General features: G+C 26.2%; 8 protein-coding genes across 8 annotated transcripts; 3 read left to right on the top strand and 5 right to left on the bottom strand.

Annotated features, from left to right (window-relative positions):
- Window positions 1-115: 115 nt before the first annotated feature.
- On the bottom strand, window positions 116-3469 carry PNEG_02450 (hypothetical protein; the record flags this gene model as incomplete). Its single annotated transcript, XM_007876267.1, has 14 exons — window positions 3216-3469; window positions 2948-3172; window positions 2729-2906; window positions 2506-2682; window positions 2187-2460; window positions 2041-2143; window positions 1720-1995; window positions 1325-1677; window positions 1148-1276; window positions 844-1107; window positions 672-803; window positions 403-631; window positions 253-359; window positions 116-205 (listed from the first exon to the last, which is right to left on the bottom strand). The coding sequence occupies exons 1-14, from the start codon at window positions 3256-3258 to the stop codon at window positions 116-118; spliced, it is 2580 nt and encodes an 859-aa protein (XP_007874458.1). The 5' UTR covers window positions 3259-3469.
- A 40-nt stretch (window positions 3470-3509) lies between these two features.
- PNEG_02449 (peptidyl-prolyl cis-trans isomerase) lies at window positions 3510-4227 on the bottom strand (the record flags this gene model as incomplete). The annotated part of the gene is made up of 5 exons (XM_007876266.1): window positions 4048-4227; window positions 3931-3998; window positions 3854-3881; window positions 3631-3807; window positions 3510-3584 (listed from the first exon to the last, which is right to left on the bottom strand). The coding sequence occupies exons 1-5, from the start codon at window positions 4186-4188 to the stop codon at window positions 3510-3512; spliced, it is 489 nt and encodes a 162-aa protein (XP_007874457.1). The 5' UTR covers window positions 4189-4227.
- A 199-nt stretch (window positions 4228-4426) lies between these two features.
- On the top strand, window positions 4427-6166 carry PNEG_02448 (hypothetical protein; the record flags this gene model as incomplete). Its single annotated transcript, XM_007876265.1, has 8 exons — window positions 4427-4501; window positions 4561-4600; window positions 4648-4679; window positions 4737-4816; window positions 4864-4884; window positions 4947-5131; window positions 5185-5939; window positions 5984-6166. 8 exons carry the CDS (start codon window positions 4427-4429, stop codon window positions 6164-6166), a joined length of 1371 nt encoding a protein of 456 aa, XP_007874456.1.
- A 229-nt stretch (window positions 6167-6395) lies between these two features.
- PNEG_02447 (hypothetical protein) lies at window positions 6396-9367 on the bottom strand. The gene is made up of 13 exons (XM_007876264.1): window positions 9235-9367; window positions 9064-9186; window positions 8523-9017; window positions 8418-8473; window positions 8231-8371; window positions 8110-8187; window positions 7931-8065; window positions 7739-7888; window positions 7661-7697; window positions 7487-7616; window positions 6901-7444; window positions 6523-6855; window positions 6396-6479 (listed from the first exon to the last, which is right to left on the bottom strand). The coding sequence occupies exons 3-13, from the start codon at window positions 8680-8682 to the stop codon at window positions 6438-6440; spliced, it is 1806 nt and encodes a 601-aa protein (XP_007874455.1). The 5' UTR covers window positions 8683-9017; window positions 9064-9186; window positions 9235-9367; the 3' UTR covers window positions 6396-6437.
- A 221-nt stretch (window positions 9368-9588) lies between these two features.
- PNEG_02446 (hypothetical protein) lies at window positions 9589-10474 on the bottom strand. The gene is made up of 5 exons (XM_007876263.1): window positions 10380-10474; window positions 10299-10325; window positions 10109-10252; window positions 9926-10065; window positions 9589-9880 (listed from the first exon to the last, which is right to left on the bottom strand). The coding sequence occupies exons 1-5, from the start codon at window positions 10436-10438 to the stop codon at window positions 9657-9659; spliced, it is 594 nt and encodes a 197-aa protein (XP_007874454.1). The 5' UTR covers window positions 10439-10474; the 3' UTR covers window positions 9589-9656.
- Window positions 10475-10675: 201 nt separating this feature from the next.
- PNEG_02445 (hypothetical protein) lies at window positions 10676-11493 on the top strand (the record flags this gene model as incomplete). The annotated part of the gene is made up of 2 exons (XM_007876262.1): window positions 10676-11192; window positions 11240-11493. The coding sequence occupies exons 1-2, from the start codon at window positions 10727-10729 to the stop codon at window positions 11491-11493; spliced, it is 720 nt and encodes a 239-aa protein (XP_007874453.1). The 5' UTR covers window positions 10676-10726.
- A 720-nt stretch (window positions 11494-12213) lies between these two features.
- On the top strand, window positions 12214-15287 carry PNEG_02444 (hypothetical protein). The gene is made up of 7 exons (XM_007876261.1): window positions 12214-12319; window positions 12367-12659; window positions 12705-12779; window positions 12822-12853; window positions 12898-13132; window positions 13175-13436; window positions 13480-15287. The coding sequence occupies exons 1-7, from the start codon at window positions 12292-12294 to the stop codon at window positions 15255-15257; spliced, it is 2703 nt and encodes a 900-aa protein (XP_007874452.1). The 5' UTR covers window positions 12214-12291; the 3' UTR covers window positions 15258-15287.
- Window positions 15288-15718: 431 nt separating this feature from the next.
- Window positions 15719-20591, bottom strand: PNEG_02443 (hypothetical protein). The gene is made up of 18 exons (XM_007876260.1): window positions 20289-20591; window positions 20177-20244; window positions 20067-20131; window positions 19814-20021; window positions 19500-19770; window positions 19238-19458; window positions 18687-19188; window positions 18559-18645; window positions 17992-18514; window positions 17850-17949; window positions 17571-17807; window positions 17252-17528; window positions 17062-17204; window positions 16887-17019; window positions 16626-16839; window positions 16299-16580; window positions 15963-16250; window positions 15719-15920 (listed from the first exon to the last, which is right to left on the bottom strand). Exons 1-18 carry the CDS (start codon window positions 20563-20565, stop codon window positions 15818-15820), a joined length of 3999 nt encoding a protein of 1332 aa, XP_007874451.1. The 5' UTR covers window positions 20566-20591; the 3' UTR covers window positions 15719-15817.
- Window positions 20592-20606: the final 15 nt, after the last annotated feature.

The following is a 20606-nucleotide window of genomic DNA, read 5'->3' as shown; positions in this document are numbered from 1 at the left end:
GTTTCGGAGAATAAAGAATGCTTTATATATATATAAATGATAAATAAAATTTATTAAATATGTCTATTTATAAGAGAGAAATATATATATTATATTTATAAAATTGAATAATTGTTTAATTAGTTTGGTTAGATTGAGTAAATTTATATAAAGCATTAGAAAATTTATTTAAAGAATTTTTAGTAAAAGAATCTAAAGTATTTTCCTTATAAATATTAAAGATGAATGTAATATTTAATATATGTATATTACCTGAAGAAGTGTATTAATAATGGTTTGAATGGAATGGGCGAGTTGTTGATCAGATACATAAGTAATATGAAGTTTATTTAATAAAGAACAAAGAGTTCGTTTTTCTTCTATTTATATTTAGTAAATAAATGATTTAAAAAAGAAATATACTATTGTAGGATTCAGCTATTTGTGTACAAATGTCTTTTGCCAAATATAAATAAATGTTTTCATTTGTTTTAGTATATTGTGATTGATTTTTAAATGTATCTGAATTGATTAGTTTTTTTGGATCAATCCAATCCATCATTTGAAGAGCTATTTGTGAAAAAGAAATGTATTCGACATCTTCTAGATTGTCAAAGATTTGCGATAATTTATGTAAAGTAGATACAAATATCTATACATTAACGATAGAAAAATGAATAGAAAATACCAACTTTTTGTAAACAAAATTGGTTTTTCGGTAAAGAATAGCAATAAGCAGGGATAAAATAAGCAAGGATTTGACGTAAATGTAAATTAGATGCGGTTCCTGGATGAAAATATAAGATAATAAGAGTTTTAAGCAACTTAGGGATTAGCTTTAGATAACCTTCAAAATTTAGCTACCTTTGGATCATCAAAGAATGATGTTAACATTAATTTTGCAACTGCTTCTACAGCAGTTGCCATTATATCTAAATTTGATGTGTTTTGTAATACTTGTTCATATAATAATTGAATTGAATGCAAATCCGTAGAAGAGTCATCAAAAATATCATATTTATAACTCATAAATATGTCAGTCATGATCTTTATTGCTTCAATTTGCAAAGAATCATGTCCTTTTACCAAACAATGACAAAATAAAACCAAATTTTCTTTAGCAAGTTTCTATAATATTTAAACAAATATTTGCAACAAATATGCCTACTTTATCTAATAAACAACATAAACCTAAACATCGAAGACTTTTTTCCCTAATAGGTGCATTGTGACTTCTTACAGATGGTATGATTAAATTATGGAGTATTTCAATAAATTCAAAATTATTTTGAAGATTCTTTAATTATAAATTTCATTCTATTATGTTAAGATTTTTAATACGTACTTTTTCAATATTTTCAAGCATAACTTGAGTAAGATGAAGACACCTAAAAATAATAAGTGTTTTGTGACTTTCACTAGATTCTTCTGTTTCTCTTTTAATTATAGAATCAATAGATATATACGAAACAGCATTATCTTGATTAGATACTGCAGAAACAAATGAATCTTCTGATCTGGTATCTTCTTTGTTGTCTTTATTTTTATTTGTTCTTATATCTAAGGAATCATAAAGATCTAATATAATCTCCATTAAAAGTTTAACATAAGTACGTTCGTCTGATACTATTTTTTGAAAGACTTCTACCATATGAGTAATGAGATTTTCAGAAAAAATAAAATTAGGGATATTGTTTTCTATAAAATATCAGTTTAATTAATAAAGATGCTATTTATTACGCAGAATATTAAATATGTTTTTTCTTCCCATTTCATCACTAAAGTCAGTTGTTTTTATAATTAGTAAAATTTGTTCAAGTATAAATTCTAACTCTTGTTTATTTTCATCAGTACTATTTTCAAAATTCTCTAATATTTTTTCTATATATAATGCTTGCTGTGATATTTCTGGAATTTTTTCTTCTAAAAGATGGGTATATCCTTCCTTAATACAAAAATCATTCCAACATCTAACCAAAAAAGCAGATTCGGGTGTAATATTTTCCCAAAAATCACCTAATATGATATTATATTTTTTTAGATTATTAAATATTAATTTACTATCAAAAGTTATAGTTTTGACAACATCAATTCTCATAGAAAAAAAGCTATTCATAGCATCCTCCGCAATTTTACTATTTATAACATCTAATCTCTCTAGCAACTTTTCTAAATAAGAACCATGTGCAAACAAATTAAGTATATACTTCAAGAAGATTATTATTTACATGTTCGATCCATATTGTAGAAAACATTTTTACCGCTGCTTTCTTAACTTGATCATTTCTATCCTTTATTCCCCATCTCAGGATTTTTTCCCGTTTACCTATACTAAGTTGTCTAAAATCACCCATTTCTGGAAGAGTTCTAGAAAAAATAGTTCGACGATTTATACTGTCAGTATCACGAGCTCTTTCGATAATAAAAGGCAATGTTTCTACACTTTTTTCAAGATTCAAAATTACCGAACGTCTTACTTCTCTGTTTTATAACATTAAAATAAAAACACTTATTAATAACTCTTACGCATTTGAATCATGCTGTATAAGATGTAAAAAAATCTTTTTAATACTATCGCTATTCACATCTTCCTCCGAATTTTGAAAACGAGATGCTGCTATCACTGCTTGGACTCTAATAGAAGGTTCTTTGTCTCTTAATCTTTTTTCAAGAGCTTTTTTTAATAATTGAAATAAATCATCACTTATATATTTAATGTATTAAATATTGACTTTTATTTAATTCTTACTCAATCTCTTCCATACAATTTATAACTAACGTAATAATTTGACATATTCTAAGTCGAACATATTTATCTTTTGATTCTAATCCTGGTAATAAATGATCAAATAAACTTCTTACTAATCTAGATGCTATTGTTTCTTCTGATTCATCTTCATTTTGCTTGCATGTTTCTGATTTTTTCACTTTTTTTCATTATTTTAATTTAATTTTTAAAAATATATACTTTTATCTTGAATATGTTGAATATAATGTGCACAAAACTTAATAATACGATCTGCTGTCAGCTCTTTTTTTTTTAAGGGTAAGATTCTAAAAATATTTCTTAAGAATTCTTTAGTAAATTCTATTTCTTCCTCTAATCCTTTTTTTGCTTGTCCTTCATGAATATGTAATAATGAATTAACTAACTTCCGATGCGTTGCTGTTGATGCTTGAGCATCATTAAAGTCTGAAGTATTTAAAAAATAGCATAATTAAGAATAATCACTAACGTTGCCTAATATTTTGTTCAATTGAACCTTTTGTTAATGACATTTTTATATTTCTTTAATATCTATAAAAACTTAGTTGTCTCGATGTTATTACTAAGATAATTCTAAAAAATAAAAATAACAATATTTTATATAAAAGATTAATGATATATAGATTTTGGCTCGTAGTTGCACAAGTAATATTATTTAAACATTGTAAAACAATATATATATAATTTTATTAATATATAAAAAAATTTTAAAATTGTGTTTTAGAAAATACTTTTTGATTCTAAAATTTTAAAATACCAAAATTTATAATGTTCCACATTCCTGAATAACTACCTTAGCAGACGGAGTACCACTGGAACTTCCATAAGATTCGATTTTCTAATTAAAAAAATTAATTAATTATAATACAAAAAAAATATCACACTTTAACAACATCCATTCCCTCAATTACTTCTCCAAAAACAACATGTCTTCCATCTAACCATGATGTTGAAACTGTTGTAATAAAAAACTGGGACCCATTTGTATTAGGTCCTGCATTTGCCATAGATAAAAGTCCTGGCTTGTCATGTTTTAACTTGAAATTCTCATCAGGAAACCTCTAAAAAAATTAACTTCCTTTAACAAATCAATCTACAATTGCTCACTTCTCCATAAATAGACTTTCCTCCAGTCCTATCATTAATAAGAATTTCATCTATAAATCAAACTAATAAAAAAATACCCATTATGTCTAGTAAAATCCCCTCCTTGAATCATAAAATTTGGAATAACACGGTGAAATGTAGACCCCTAAAACACTCCATTATTCTTCTAAACATATTCTACCTTTAATTCCCACCTTATATCCAAATCCTTTTTCTCCTGTAGCTAATGCACGAAAATTTTCTGCTGTTTTAGGAACAACATCATCAAATAATTTAAAAACAATTCTTCCTAAGGGCGCATTTCCAGAAGAAACATCGAAATATACGTTTTTCATTCTTAGTATTTTCCTCTTAATTTTAATCAAAAACCAATTCCTTTTTTTAATTAAGATGTCTCTTAAAAAAAAAGCTCCAATGGAAAATACGAGAACATTTATTTGCACGTGATCATTTGTCCACGTGATCAATTTGTCACGTGTTCCTTACCATTATTTACTTTTTTTGAAGGGTTAGGGTTTATTATTTTAGTTTATTCAAAAGAGAGAAGCTCTACTTTTCAGTGTCATTTTTATTATGGAAAATCAACTATTCGGAAGATCAACATCTTTAAGTCTTGATAAGATTGTTAATCGGGTTTCAAGTATAAGTGTAAGAATATATCTTAAAAAATAAATATTTTTTAAGTCTTAATATTAAATGTTTGATAGCTTTATGATATTAAATCTATATTTCGTAAGGCACAGAATGGTAAGAGATAATAATAAAAAAAAGGAAAAAGAGCTTAAAGGATTCAGTGGTTATGAATTATAATGAAATTGAAGTTAAGGTAGAAAATAATAAATAAAAGATTTATAAAAAAAAAGGTTAATTGATTTTTTTAAAGGTTCGAGAAGCAACTAATAATGAACCATGGGGTGCTAGTACTACGTTGATGCAAGAAATTGCAGTTGGAACTTATAATTAGTAAGAGAGAAAAAAATATAATATAAATGATTGATTAGAGGTTATAGTACAGCTTTTAATGAAATTATGTTGGTTTATTTTAGAAAAAAAGAATTAAAATAACATCGAAATATAGGACTATGATATATAGGAGATTTACAGAAAAGTCGGCAAGAGAATGGAGACAAATATATAAGGCTCTTCAATTGTTAGAATTTCTTGTAAAACATGGATCAGAAAGAGTAATTGATGATGCACGATCTCATATTTCAATTATTAAAGTTCTTCGAAATTTTCATTATATTGATAACAAGGGAAAGGATCGAGGGATTAATGGTAAGTATAAAAAATAAGATATTTTTATAAAGAATATTTATGCAAGAAAACAGTTTCTAATAGAGCAAAAGACCTAATTCAATTACTTTTGGATAATGATCTTTTAAAACAAGAGAGAAAAAAGGCAAAAATTAATAAAGAAAGATATATAGGAGTTAGTTCAGATGATAATAAATGTAATAAATATGAAGGTTTTGGAAGATCTAAATCTGTTTATACAGAATACAATGATGAAACATTTTATGTAGATCAAAGATTTAATAATGAAACGAAAACGGAGAATTATAATGCTATGGATCATTCTATCTGTAAAGCGTCTATATCTACTTTTGAAGAATATAATGAATTTGATGATGAACCACGATATAAATCATGTTTGCAACAAAAAAATAATCAAAGCCATATAAATTCAAAAGTGTCGACTATTGATAGTAAAAATACCGTAAATACGTTTACAGATTTACTTCCTTTTGTGAATGATTCTTTTAATTCTAATGGAATTGAACCACGTAGATATCTAAGTTTTAAAGCACCTAATGAGTCATTAAATTCCAGTAATGATGATAAGTTTGATGAATTCCAAAGCGCTTCACTTCCTTTTGAATACAAAAGCATAAATTCTGAACAAAACAATAGTTTATTATTCTCTAGTCAAATGTCTAATGATTCATCATTAACTAAAAGATCTGCTATTCAATCAAATCAAACAGGAGATCATTCATTAGATATTTGTTCCTTGATTTTACAATCTAAAGATGATAGTTCAATATATAGTTTTGATAAAAAAAAAAATACTGAGCAGCAACAAGTAAAAAACATAATATTATTTTGGATAATAGTTAATTAAATTAGAAAAACGTTATTGAATTTAGTTCTTCAAAGTCTTTAAATACACGACCAGATGATGCATTTAGTAATATATGGACAGCAGCTCTTAAAGATATTAATAAATCTTCTACTGCGGAGATTAAATCTATTACAAATGAAACTGAATCCTTTATTGTTGCATCTTCTCATAATGATAATATTCTTTAAAATTGAAATATCTTAAATATGTTAGAATTCATTTTTAAGATTTTTTGGAAAAAACTTGATTTAATCTTTTGAAAATATTGCAGAATAGCTCAAGTATAAAAAATGAATATTTTGCAAACTGTGATACATTTATATGCTAATATTTGAATTAGCATAATAACTATATATGAGAATTCGCATTATTATTGCTTAAAGTATGAACTAATGTAATATGTACATTATAAGTTTGTGCCAATAATATTTAGTTATTTAGAAGTTTATATTTCTATATTTATGCATTCTCATTATCGCCATTTATTGTTCTTAATAATTCCTATAAAGAATTATATAAAAAAGGATTTTTAGAATAAATTTACCTTTGTTTGTTTAGCAATATCGAATGCGATTCCTGCCAGTTTTTGTTTAAATAATTTATCAATATTAATATTTTCAATTTTATCACCGAGTAGTTCTTCAGATCTAGAGCAACAACTTATTAACCCATTTACTATTGTTGATATTTTTTCTCTTAAGTTCTCATCATTTTCTATTGCTATAACCTGAAAAGTTTTCGAGACCACACTTTGAACAATACTTGTTATTTTTGTCATATGATCTTTTAGTTTTTTTATCTGGGCATCAGCTCTTACAGATGAAAGAAGACTTTGTATTAATTCAACAATATCTTCCGTTTTTGTTTCTAAGAAAGTCTATTTTATTATTATTAATATGTATTTAAAATAATTTTTTCAAACCTTAAAATCATCTAAATTATTGTCAAAATCAGAATCTATTACTGCTTTTAGAACTGAAGTTTTTGGCATTTTTGAAGTATTAGTGTTTGTTGAACAAATATCATGAATATCTGTGTTTTTTGATAATATTTCTGATGTTTTGTCTTCCAAAACATCTAAATTAGTTTGTGTCAAAGATGGATTTATAGGAGGCTCTTTCGTATTATCAAAATTATCATTCAACTCTTCCGGTGAATCTGTAATAATTGGAGGCCGTAATTTCACAAGTTTAACTAATTCGATAACGGTAGCAGTAAGATGAAACGCTGCTGCATCCAATAAACTAACAGGACTTAGTCCTTTATTAAGAGCATGATTTTTTGAAGCTATCATTAAATTATTAGTAGTAGCAGACATTCTTGACTTCAATTTTGCAATAGCCGAACTCTTTTGTGGATCATTAAATATACTTTTGTGTTTGTTATCTTCTAAGTTCATATTTATTGATTTTATTGATACAATTACATCTTTCATAGCTTCTAGGACACTTTTATGTTCCAAGGATCTATTTCATTAGCTCAAGAATAAATTAAAATAGAAAAACAACCTTCCAGCATGCAAAAGATCGTCTATTGCAATTTGGAAATTTGTGATAGCAATATTACTAATCACTCCATGTTCTTCGACGCAATTTTCATAATTTGTTTTGAATTTTAAAGGTTCAGTATAAGATGTTGCTAATATTGTCATTTTTCTATATATATATATGTAGAATATATACCTTTCAAACCAAGAAGTTGGGATTTAGCTTTCGAATACTAGAAATATTAATGTTTTCAAACAAGTTATGTTATAAAACCTGATTTTTCCATTCTTTAACTTCATCTTGAAGAAAAGACACTTGTTGTGATAATGCTTCAATTTGTTGCCAAGAACACGTTTCTTTTTCCGATAAAGATTTCATCTCTTTAAGAAATTCCCTAGCTTCACGTTTAACCTCATTAGTAACCTATAAATATGTTAATGAATACATATAGTAAATTATACGAACTCGTTGTTGTTCCTCCATCTCAGATTTTAGTTTTTCATAATTAACAAGTAATAATTGATATTTTTCATTATTTTTATTCAGAGTGTCTTGCTTTTCGTTAAGGATTTGTATTTCTTCATTTAGAATTTTATTAGACTAATATTTTAGAAAATTAATATTAAAATAAAAATACTAAATACCTGTTGAAGCTCTTTCAAATTAATTTCAAGTGTTTTTCTTAATTGTATTTCATCCTCAACATTTTTTTCATATGTTTTCTATAGTTTTATTAAATCATTATATATATATATATATTATTACTTTAATCAAGGAAAGTTCTTGTTCTGATTCTGCTAATTTTGCATTAACTATATTGAGTTGAGATTCTAAAGAAAATATTTTATTTTGTAGAGAAACAATACGGTATTCATAATCTGTTGAAGGTTCATTCTTTCGTATATTCTAAAGCTTGTTAATAAACATTTAAATTTAGATTTTTTAGAATTACATCTATAGATTCGGTTTTATTGTTAATAGTTTGTTTTTTGGAATTTATTTTGTTTTCTGAAAAAAAGGTAAAAATTAAGCATTTCTATAAAGAAAATCAAAATACCATGATAATCTATCTCTTTTAGCCTAAGATTATAATCTTCCGTCTTTTTGTCTAAACTTCTAGATAATTCTTGTGAAGCAGCTGCATCTAAACGAAATGAATTCGATGAAATAGATGCTTTAATAGGGGAAATCTCCACGTCAGAACCTTCCTCAATCATAACAGATTTATTTGGAATAATTGTATTTGGATGAAATGTTTTTGGAACCAACAGTCCAGAATTAAGCAACGTATTCGTAGAATCCGATGAAGATTGGGTATATGGCTCAGCATATATATCACTACATTTCAAAGTCGTAGAATTTTCAGCCTTCTATATTTAAGAATTACGTACTAAATAAATAGTTAATTTTACTAATTCAGGGAATCTTCGTTCTAATTCAAATGAAACATCTCCTAAAAGATCCAAAAAACGCGATATAGACAATGTAGATAGCTTTTGACGTGCCTGATTTCTTTTAGGATGAAATGATTCATTTGGTTGTAAAAATGATGCTAACAAATTAATTATATTGAATAATTAAATATATAAAACATTTACTATCAAGATTCTTCGTTTGTCTACGTATAAGCTCATCATAAACGTCTGTAGATAGTTCATAAAATTGCTGTTTTGAAAGATATGTAAGTTTTTCTCGAGCTTTTGTATTTCGAGGATCAAGCTCTATTTTCCATCGTTCTTAGACATTAATATTATAACAATAAACTCTACCTTTCCTAACGTTGGTTTTCAAAAACTGCTTAAATGCTGCATGATAGATGATATTTGTTTTTTCCTCAAGATGATTTACCATTGAACGATCAAAGTTTTTCGTTCTATTATTTTGATATGACATTTTTCATTCATCAATCAGATAAAATATTTAATTATATCTCCTGTCTTTAAATAGACATATAATGTTTGAGCTTATATTGCCTAATATTTATCTTTAAATAAGATAATTTTTAAGAAAAAAATCCAAGTCGTTAGGTATAAAACTGTCGATGTTAAGTTAATGATATTTAAAAAAAATAATTAAAAATATATAAGTAAAACAATAGATGAGTAGAATTAATTAAAATAAAGGGTTATTTATTATTATTTTTTCTTTGATTTCCAAAAAAAATAGAAAAAAATATTAGAAATACATTCAATTATTGATAGTGAACAGAATGAAGTAGAGATAATTTAGGATGATTTTTTTGCCATGTAGATAGAATATCATAAATATTATCGTCCATTGAATTAGAAGAGGCAAACGCATTAATTAGTTTTAGAATAGCTTGTCCGCCAATAACAGCTTCTTCATGATTATCTTTAATATCAACGTTTATAACATGTACTATTCGATTCATAAGTTGACCACGATTGATTAGATCTTGTTAGATTAAATGTATATATATAAATAAAGGAAAAATTATACCTTCACATACAGTATCGAAACATCTTTCTTCACATGTAATGACGATATCGAAAATATCTCTATTATCCTGCCATCTTTCAGGAAAGTTTTTTATTTTTCTATTTCTATCCAGCATATTTAAGAGTCCATTTGCTGTATATCTGTATATTATTAATAAATTTTATTTTATTACAAAACTGATACAATTTTATATCTTTATTCTTTAATTCATTGTATATTTGATCATAAGGTGTTCCAAATGGATAAATATTAGGTTTATCTATAGAAGGGCCAGGAAGTCTTACAGCTGAACCTGTACCAAAAGATCTTACATTATAACCAGCATTTCTATAATAATTTAAGGGATTATTAGAAATAGTTTAATATTGTTTACTTAAGTACACAATGTGCTTCCATACTTCTATAAAATATTTTAATAATTATATTAATTCTTTAATAAACATTTTGAAACTACCTATTCTGATTTGACGCACAAATGACACTGATTGCAAATTTTGTATTAGAATCTGTCATATTTTTCTTTTTTAATTAAAAATGATTTATATTATAGATAATACTTGACATAAAAATATAAAAAACAGATAAAATAATATTACTTTAATATATGATTCGGATGTATGTTGTTCCTTTAAAAAACATTTATAAGCAATTTCTCTTTATAAATTAAGCATTTTTCTGATTTTATGAATTAATATCGTTTTTTTTTTGTTAAAAAAATCAATATTTTAATAAAAATTCATGAAAAATCATTAAATATTTCATTAACTAAATCTTTAATTTTTTAGAAATATAATTTATAATATGAAAATTAAAAGTAATAAGAAATCATTGGGAAATTTATATGAAAAACGGCAAAGTTTGCCTTCTAAATGGTTGCAGACAGATATTTTTGGTACAATATATAGGGATTATGCCTATTCATGTGATGACCCTCGATTTTATAAATCTCCATTAGAATATGATTTTTTGAAAAGCACTCTGAATTCATGTATGAGATTTTCTTTTACAGATGATGATTTGGATTTTGATCAAGATTTATTGTTGAAGGATGATTATTTTCAGTCTACATTTGAAAATGAACAGTTTAATGATATAGAATCATATAAAGTTTTAGAGACATCAGCGGATGAAATATATGGAAAAGCAGTTGCTTTATTTGATTTTATACCAGAGCATGAAAACGAATTTGCATTAGTGAGAGGACAAAAGATATGGATTTCGTATAGACATGGGCAAGGATGGTTAGTTGCGGTTGATCCGGAAACAGGTTTCTAATTTAAAAGAGATAGTTTATTATTATTAATTTAAAAATAGGAGATACGGGCCTTGTTCCTGAAGAATACGTACAAATGTATGATTTTGATGATGTTTTTAGTGATAATAAAAAACAATATATATCTATTAAACAAAGTGAAGAAACTATTCTGGAGAATGATGTTCAAAAAGATAAAATAAATGATAATTATGATTCTAGTAGAAATTCGGATATGGATGACGTTATGAAAAATGAGACATATTCATTAGATGAGCAGTACTCTCGTTTAAGTTTATATGAAGAAAATAAATAAAATTATAATATATATTACCTATTTTATTTGTTATAACATATTTTTATCTATAAAAATATGTATTTAATAATTCATATTGTATACTTAGATTGTTTTCATATTTTGGTAACTACTTTTTTGATTTATTAAAGTATATTTATATAAGTCAAAATATATATCATTTTATTTTATATAAATTAAAGATTATTCATTCTCTATTTTATCTAATATATCTTAAGATATTTAAAATTGTTAAATTAAATATCCTTAGATATTTTTATATAACATAAAAACATATCTAAATACTATAAAAAACATTGAATTTAAGAAATTAGATAAAATACAAAGATTTTATTCAAAAAAAAATAAAAACAATACACTTCGATTTTTTTGTTTTAAATCTTTTATTGTAATTGTTAAAGATAATTTAAGACTTCGTTTTATTCAATACATTCATTATCATTTAAGATATAAATTCAATATATACCAACAATATACTCATATCTACCTATATTTATATTATTATCTTATAAAACGCTCATCTTTTTGCATAATTCATGTAGAAAAATATTACATAAAACCTTTTACACAAAAATATTATTATAAAAAACAGGATAAAATACATAACACTTCCTTTTTTTGTAAAAAGTTTCAACTCTTTACTTCATAATCACGTGACTCACGTAGCAACATTTGTTGTCAACACAACCAACACTTAGAGGTTTTCGATAAAGCATCTTATTTTTTTCAAAAAAACTTAGGAATTCTAATTTAAACTAAGATAAGCTTTGGCAAAAGCCATTGCTAGCACTTAAGAAAATGTCCAGTTCTTCAGTCTCAGTAACAGGTATAATATTATTACTAATATTAGTCATTTTAACCTTCATATTTAAGTGAGAGTTCGGCCATTAAACCCTAAAGAAACATCTCAACTTCAAATAAATAATAATGAAGTATCATCATTTATAGGAGATGGATCATTTACAGGGAGCTCTATACAGAAAAATCCTCCGAAGGGATTAAGACGAATTGTTCAAGTTTTAGATGAACGTGTTTTAATATTTGATCCAGTGGATACTAATCCTATGGCACGATTTCAAAAGACGTTATTACCAGTAGGGAAGAGGGTGAAGGAAATTAAGTATGCTTTTGATAGAGTTTTTGACGAAAATGCAACGCAAGAGATGGTTCAGATCATATTTTTTAAAATTAATATATAATTGTTATAATAGGTTTATGAAAATACAGCTAAACCTCTTCTAGATGGAGTATTAGAGGGATATAATGCTACCGTTTTTGCATATGGGGTATAATTTTTCTTTAATGGATTTTTAATTAATATTTTTTAGGCCACTGGATGTGGAAAAACACATACCATAAGGTATATCCTTTAAAAAGATTTTAATACTCTATTTAAAAATTTAGTGGATCACCAGAGGATCCAGGAATTATTTTTCTAACTATGAAAGAACTTTTTGATAAAATGACTTCTTTAGCTGATGAAAAAATTATTGAGATCACCATGTCTTATTTAGAAATATATAATGAAAGCATTAGAGACCTCTTAGTCCCTTCATCGATTGCGAAACCTCTTTCATTAAGAGAAGATTCAGATAAAAAAATAGCAGTACCTGGCTTGACATCATATCGTCCACAAAGCGTAAGATATTCGCTTTTTTTTTCTTAAACTAATATAGAGAAGGTGAATGAGGTCATGGAAATTATTTTGAAGGGTAATGCAAATAGAACAATATCTCCTACAGAGGCAAATTCTGTTTCTTCTAGATCTCATGCTGTTTTACAAATTAATGTTGCTCAAAAACCACGAACTGCTGATATTTCAGAGGAACATTTTGGTGCAACTCTTTCTATTATTGATCTAGCTGGAAGTGAAAGAGCATCTGTGACGAAAAATAGAGGAGATCGTCTTCTCGAAGGGGCCAATATTAATAGATCTTTATTGGGTAACATAATAGGTTTATTAGTTATATGATCTAATAAAAATAGCATTGGGAAACTGTATTAATGCTCTTTGTGATCCTCATCGACGCAATCATGTCCCTTATAGGGATTCAAAACTTACTAGACTTTTAAAATTTTCTTTGGGAGGAAATTGTAAAACTGTAATGATTGTTTGTGTAAGTCCTTGTAGTACTCATTATGATGAAACGTATAATACATTAAAATATGGAAATCGTGCTAAGAATATAAAAACTAAGGTATCTCGTAATATGATTACTGTGGATAGGCATGTCAGTCAATATGTTAAAGCAATTTATGAATTACGGCAAGAAGTTTCTGAATTAAAAAAAAAGTTAGAAGACAAAAAATCGGAAGAAAATGATAGAATATCTAAGAAATATGCATTTTTTGATATCAAATTAAACGAAGGTATTCATAAACTACATACAACATTTGAAAAATTATCTTCACTTAAAGAACAATATCTTTTAAATATGAATTTGCTACTTTCTCTAGAAAATCAATTTGAAATAATAAATTCCTGGCTCATAGCTTTCGATATTATATCTAATGCAAATCTTGATGATGAAACTATTTCACAATTTAAATTTACAAAAGAATTAGCTAAGAATTTATTAAATAATTTGGAAAATAAACGTCAAATTACTCTTCAGGAAATTTCGAAGACTACTATAAACAAAGATTTTGAAACTACATGTGATGAAATTTTAAAAGAATTAAGAGAAGAAAATCTTAATGAAACATTGATAAATTTATTTTTAAAAGAAGCTAAAATTATAAAAATAACATCCGAAAGAGATACTCTTTTAAAAGAACGAGCAAATTTTCAAACAATAATGGAAAAAACATACTCGATGATGCAACAATTTGCTAAATCAAGTTTTGAAGGATTAAATATTTCTGTATTAATGTTAAAGAATAAAGATAAAAATCTTATAACTCAAGTCTCTTTGGAAGAAAAGTTTAAATCTTCATGCAAAACTCTTGCAGATATAATTCATCAATTTTCATCGAAGACAAACACTTCTTTTGAAGGTGAAACTGATACAAATGAATTTATAAAACCTTCTAGTCCATTTTTGAGAGCATGTTTTAAAAAACCATATCTTCAAATTTCATCTCCTTTTCAAATTAAATCTCCAAAAACATTCAAAGTACATACTCCAAAAAAAAATGTTATGTTTCATAAAGGAAAAAACGTTTTTAAAAAGAAGAAAGTTAGGTGGAATGATCAGCCAAGTGATACTGAAATGAACAATACAAAGGATGATTTGACTGAATCAGATTCTCATGTTCTTTCTGATTTAAAAATCAATATTACACCTAAAACAACGCCAACATATTCATTAGAAAGTCAAAACCGTATGTTGTCAGAAGCAGATAATATAATATTTTCTCATATTAATCAAGACGATCAAGAAAATTCATTTATAGAATCAGATTATGAAACTGGAAACATAATTGAAAACATTAATTCACCAAAACTAAGAAGCGCTCTAAAGAAAACAGATAAAATAATTGCCAGAGTTTGTAAAAGAAATAGATTGTCTTCTAACATAACTGAAATTTCTACAAAACCTATACTTAGAGGATTAAAATTTGATAAAGAGAATCTGAAATCTAGTCCCACACAAGAATCACCCCGAAGTCGCACTTTTGCAGTAGGGAATTCGATAGGAGGTTCCATTAGAGTCTCTAATCCCGCAGCAGTTTTTAAGGAGACAAAAGATAGTTCTAGTATATCTAGAACAGAAAAAAGTGAATTAAATAAACCGCAAATTAATAATAAACCATGGAGATAATATATAATGTAATAAAAGATATTTTTTAGAATCGCTTAAGATCAATATATTTGGTCAATTGAATAAATCTTTGTAGTATAGTGCAATCGATTGTCTAACAATATTTTCAAGTAATTTAAAATTGATTAGAAATTTAAACTTCAAATATTTTATATTTAAAACAAGGTTCTGAGCACAAAAACATCCTATTTTATAAATTCCTAATTCTTTTTAATATTCATATATTTTATACAAGATTATGAAAAAATTAAATGCTAAATATCAAGCAGAAATCATTCAAAGTACTTAAAAAATAAAGGGTTTTAAAATATAAATTAGAAAATACATTTATATAATATTTTATAAAAACAAAATTTAAGTTTTAAATTCAAGCCCTTATTTAAAAAATTAAGTAAAACACAACACAAAAACACTAAAACATGATATAGATTCTAGAAATGGGCTAGATGAATTAAAACCTCCAAAAATAATTACGCAAATATAATTACATTTAAAAATACCCAGGCAAGAATTCCACAAATTATGTAACCCATGTCAAAATATTCAAAAAAAACATACTCTTATGAATTGGAATAGAACTTCTTAAAAATCATATGCAGCATTAAATTAACATTAATTTTAACCAACCCTTCAAATAAAGGCAAAACCTCAATATTATTATATCTAAAAATATCAATTTCTCTATTATTAAATTAATAATCATACTGTGCTTCAAGCAAATCATCTAGTTTTAACTTTAATATGGAATCAGGAAAATGAAGAGACCCAGAAGTAACCTCAATAATAAAAACACCGACATCGTTCGAAGAAAGTGTGAAATAAAACTTTCCGTAATCTTTTTCTTCATGATTATTTATTGAAACAATTACCCCCTTATCAAAAAGTTGACGACCAGAATATTTATGAGACCCAAATTTTGGGACCTGACCAGATCGTTTTAGATTTCTAAGATGAAAATATTGTTTAGTAAAAGGAACAACTTGCTTTTTCTTTCTAATAGAAAGTAAGCATATATATATATATATATATATAATATATTACCCTTTTTTAGTTTGTAATGAAATCAATGATTTCTCTATATAATTGTTATAACTTTCTAATTGAGATTTCAAATAGAGAGCCTTATTATCTAAATGAGCTAACGTTTGTCTTGCACTCTCAAGTTCCATTTGTCGCTGTATTCTACGGCGATGTTTTGTACGAATATCAGTAGCAATTGCATTTAATAAATCCTGATAGTAATTGGATCTAGATATTATACCCTTAGATTCAAGTTTTAAAATATTGTCAAGAGCAGCAGCTTTGATCTGAGAAAATGTCATTCTAATAAAAATAAGAAAACAGAAACTTTGAAAAAATATATGTTACTCTTTAATATTATATATATTATTTCTTGTATATATATTTGAATGTTTATTATTTTTACTTTCTTCAATCAGAATTTGCTCCCATTTTATTTCATCGTTAGGATGTACAGGTTGAATAAGTATCTCCATCAAATTTAATCCGGTTTGAATTCGAATAATATAAAAAATATAATATTTTGTTTCGATGAATAAAGCTCGAATTTCAGAATCAGGATCTAGGTTAAATATTAAAAAAGCCATAATTTTAAAAAATTATCGGTACTTTCTATGTGAACCAGTCTAGGATTCAATGTAAGATCAATTTCAGTGTCCGAAATTTTCATAAATTCCTCATTATTCGATAATAATCCAAGTTGTTTAATAATATCGCGTAACTGATCATCTTGATTTGGTGCCTAATTACTATGAATTTATTTTTACAAAATCAAAAAAACTACCATAATTTCAATTTCATTATAAACTAAAGAATGGATAGCAAATATGTCAGAAATCTTAATATATAAAATCGGTTTTTGAGTACAAGTAAGATCATCAAATTCATCCATCTCAAAATACTGTTCAGCATCTTGTACATTAATTACTTGAAAGATAAATTAAAAAAGAAACCAATAACCCTTTTTTATTTACCCGTCTTAAAAATTTTCATCATTTTTTGAATCGCCGTTTCAAGATATAGATTAAGAGGACAAAGAAATACATCATTTTCATCAAATAATTCACCTGTTGTAATTTGTGAAAGCATTTTAGAAATCTCTGCTAAATTTCTACGCTGTAAAGTCGTAATAGGTCCATCAATAATATTAAAAACATCTGGTGCATTTATAACAGGATCAAAATAACGATAATATATTATATATCCAATAAATTTAAGAATTTCTAACGGGTTTCCATCAGGGAATCTTGTCTATTTATAATTAAAACTATTAAAATAATACGAGTAAAATACCAAAAGTGTACGATATACTTCTCTTGCTATATATCGTAACCCAAATGGCATTTTATGTATATTAATTTCTATAGCATTAATAAAGCTTTCTGTCCAATCCCTCAAATCTTGAAGATGCTTAATAAAAAGATCTCTGGTCTCCGGGTCTTGAATTGCATCTGTTTTTTCAAGATTAAGCCGTCGTTTACTCTTCTGACCAGTTATACGTTCTTCTTTACTAATTATTGAATGATATATCTATAAATCATTAAAAAATAACAAGATAACAACCATGCTTGCCATCGCAGGATCGCTTTCAAGATCGAGATCATCATTTTTAATTATTTTTTCTATTAAAGGTTCAAAAAGTTCTTTTAAATATTTTCTTTCTTTAACACTCCTAAAACATATTAAGAATAAAATAAATATAAAGATAAAAAACCTATTATAAGAAACAATAATTCTTATCCACAAAGAATCACGTTCAAAAAATTCTTGTATATTTTCAACTTTAATAAGTTCTTCAATGATACTTCTTCGAAGTAACTTTAATAAAAAATATTCTTCCCTTCGTTTTTGAGCATAACCAAAAATACATGCCAGAAAATTCTCAAGTTGTTTAATATTATCCTCTGATGCTCTTCTCTCACAATAACTACAAAATAGACGTGCAAAATATTCAGGACAGGTTTGCAAAAGAAAAAAAAAATCCTGATATAGCTCCAATTTCTCTCTAGAAGATTTATTAAGGGCTTTTAAGTCAAATGGATCTTTTAAAAGTCCTTGAGAATTGGAATGTAATAAAATTTTTGAAGAAAATCGCTTCTGATGACAAATAACTTCATCCAAAGTTACCATATTTTTAACCAACAAAGCAATTTTCAGATCTAATTGGTAAATATGTTCTTCGGCATTCTGATTAGCACGAACACGTTGAACAATCATTTTTCTAAGCGATTCCATTTCTATAAAAGCTTTTAGATAGAATAAACTAGAAAATAAAAAATACCAATTTCTTCTTGAAAATCATAATTACTATCACTTAATAGATGGATAAAATTTTTAATAGTCGCAACAGGAGGATTTTTTCCAGAAGCTATATATGTTATAATTTAATAATAACAACATCAAACCTACTTAGATTTTTATAAGCCTGTCCTTGAAGTTTTCCACGAACAAAACTTTGAATTTTAATTATCTTTTGTATGTTTTCCTTATAGTATTTCATTTTCCTATTGAACTTATTACGAACTAATATTCCTCGAATATAACTTTGAAGAATTACAATCATATCCCCTTCAAAAAGCAAAGATCCAAGAATATAATGAAGCCTCTTTCGAAGTAGAACACCACGAGATTGAGCTTGCAAAAAAATAGAATACCGATTCATTGAATGAAAATGCATAATATGGCTTTCAAAAGCACGTCGAAAAAGCAATCCTCGAGAGTATGATTGCATCTTAACAATTAAACCCTCTTTTTTCATGAAATCATTAAATAAAGAGGAAATTTTTTTTCGTAGCAAATATCCTCGGATTATAGCCTGAATTTTAACAATATCTTCTTTATAATAATCAATTGAATCTTTCCATCCTATATAAAATTTCCTTATAATATATCCCCTGGATACCGTTTGAATCTAAATACCTACTTTAGTATATAATAATAACATTAATAACAAAATATACATTTTTTATCCATTTTTTAAATTTATGATACTCATTCATTTTTTCAAGAAACAATTTTCGTACAAAAAAACCTCTTATATAAGCTTGCAGTAATGAAATAACATCTTCTTGATCCAAAAGAATTCGAAAGGCTTCTATCAATCTCTTACGCAAAAGATATCCTCTACAAACTGATTGGCATTTTAAACCAAACGCTTCTTTTTCAAAAGGAGATTCATCACCTAATAAGCGTTATATTTTCATTAAAAATAAATATAGCTACATTTATTTATCCTTTTTTCTTGTGGAATATTTAATTCCCCTGCGAGTGTATTCCCAATATTTTTAAAATTAGGAAGACTTACGCCAGCTATATCTAAATCACGTTGAGTATTTTTAATTTCTTCATCTGTGAATTCAAGCTTTCCAACTAAATTGCTCATGGATGCAGCAAGTCCAATATGTGAAAGCATGAATGAAAGAGCGTGAATGCAATAAATAACTTTTGGAATATTTTTTTTTTCATAAAGATCAGTAAGTTCAAATCTGAAAACCTAAAAAGTTAATAAGTATATCCTGAATTAAAAAAGAATGTACATCCGGCAAATTAATTCTTTCAATAAATTGAAAAAAACGATTGATATTATCACTGTGTCGAAATTGCAATTTAGTAGCCTCAAAAATCTTTGGAACTAACTCTGGAAAAAATACTCTAGCAAGCTTTGCTAAAACAACCCCATCACGCAAAGATTCTTCTAGTTCTAAAATAGGATGAATATCTTCTCCAATACATAATTCTATCCATCTAATAATCCTTTAACCTTTATGAAAAATTATTTTTAAAAAATACTCTTTTGCTTCCCCTATATGACAGAGATATTCATATGCTTGTATGTTTGCACGTTGTTTATCCATCTACCATCATTCAATTCTATAATAAACTCTAAATATAGAATTTACCCAAGTTTTATGCCATGAATAAACCCTATTTTCAATTCCCTTCTGTAATCGTATTCTCCCATGCAAACCTTAAAATCATTATTTACCATTTTTTTTCAATACCTATATATACCTGTAACATCTTCTGCTCCCTTTGTTACTCCTGGAATACAAATCTCTTCACAATTATTTAACAATGACAACTTACAAAGAGTACGAAGATGACTAACTGTACTCTTATTCAGTTTTTTAAGATCATCCAAAGACGGTTTTTGTATTAAATCATTTGATATTTGTAATTTACGTGGCGATAATGATAATCGTGACAAAGGCCCTTCTCTATATGTAAAACAATTCGTAGGAACCTCCGTAAGCCCTTTAGAGGGAGTAGATGGTAAGGATCCTGTCATATCTACTTTCTTAATAGGCTAGTTCTGTCTGCTAATATTCT

The sequence above is a fragment of the Pneumocystis murina genome, assembly GCF_000349005.2.
Source record: "Pneumocystis murina B123 chromosome Unknown supercont1.11, whole genome shotgun sequence".
NCBI classification, from domain to species: Eukaryota; Fungi; Ascomycota; class Pneumocystomycetes; order Pneumocystales; family Pneumocystaceae; genus Pneumocystis; species Pneumocystis murina.
The sequence above is the reverse complement of the archived record's forward strand: the minus strand, read 5'-3'. Positions and strand labels throughout refer to the sequence as shown.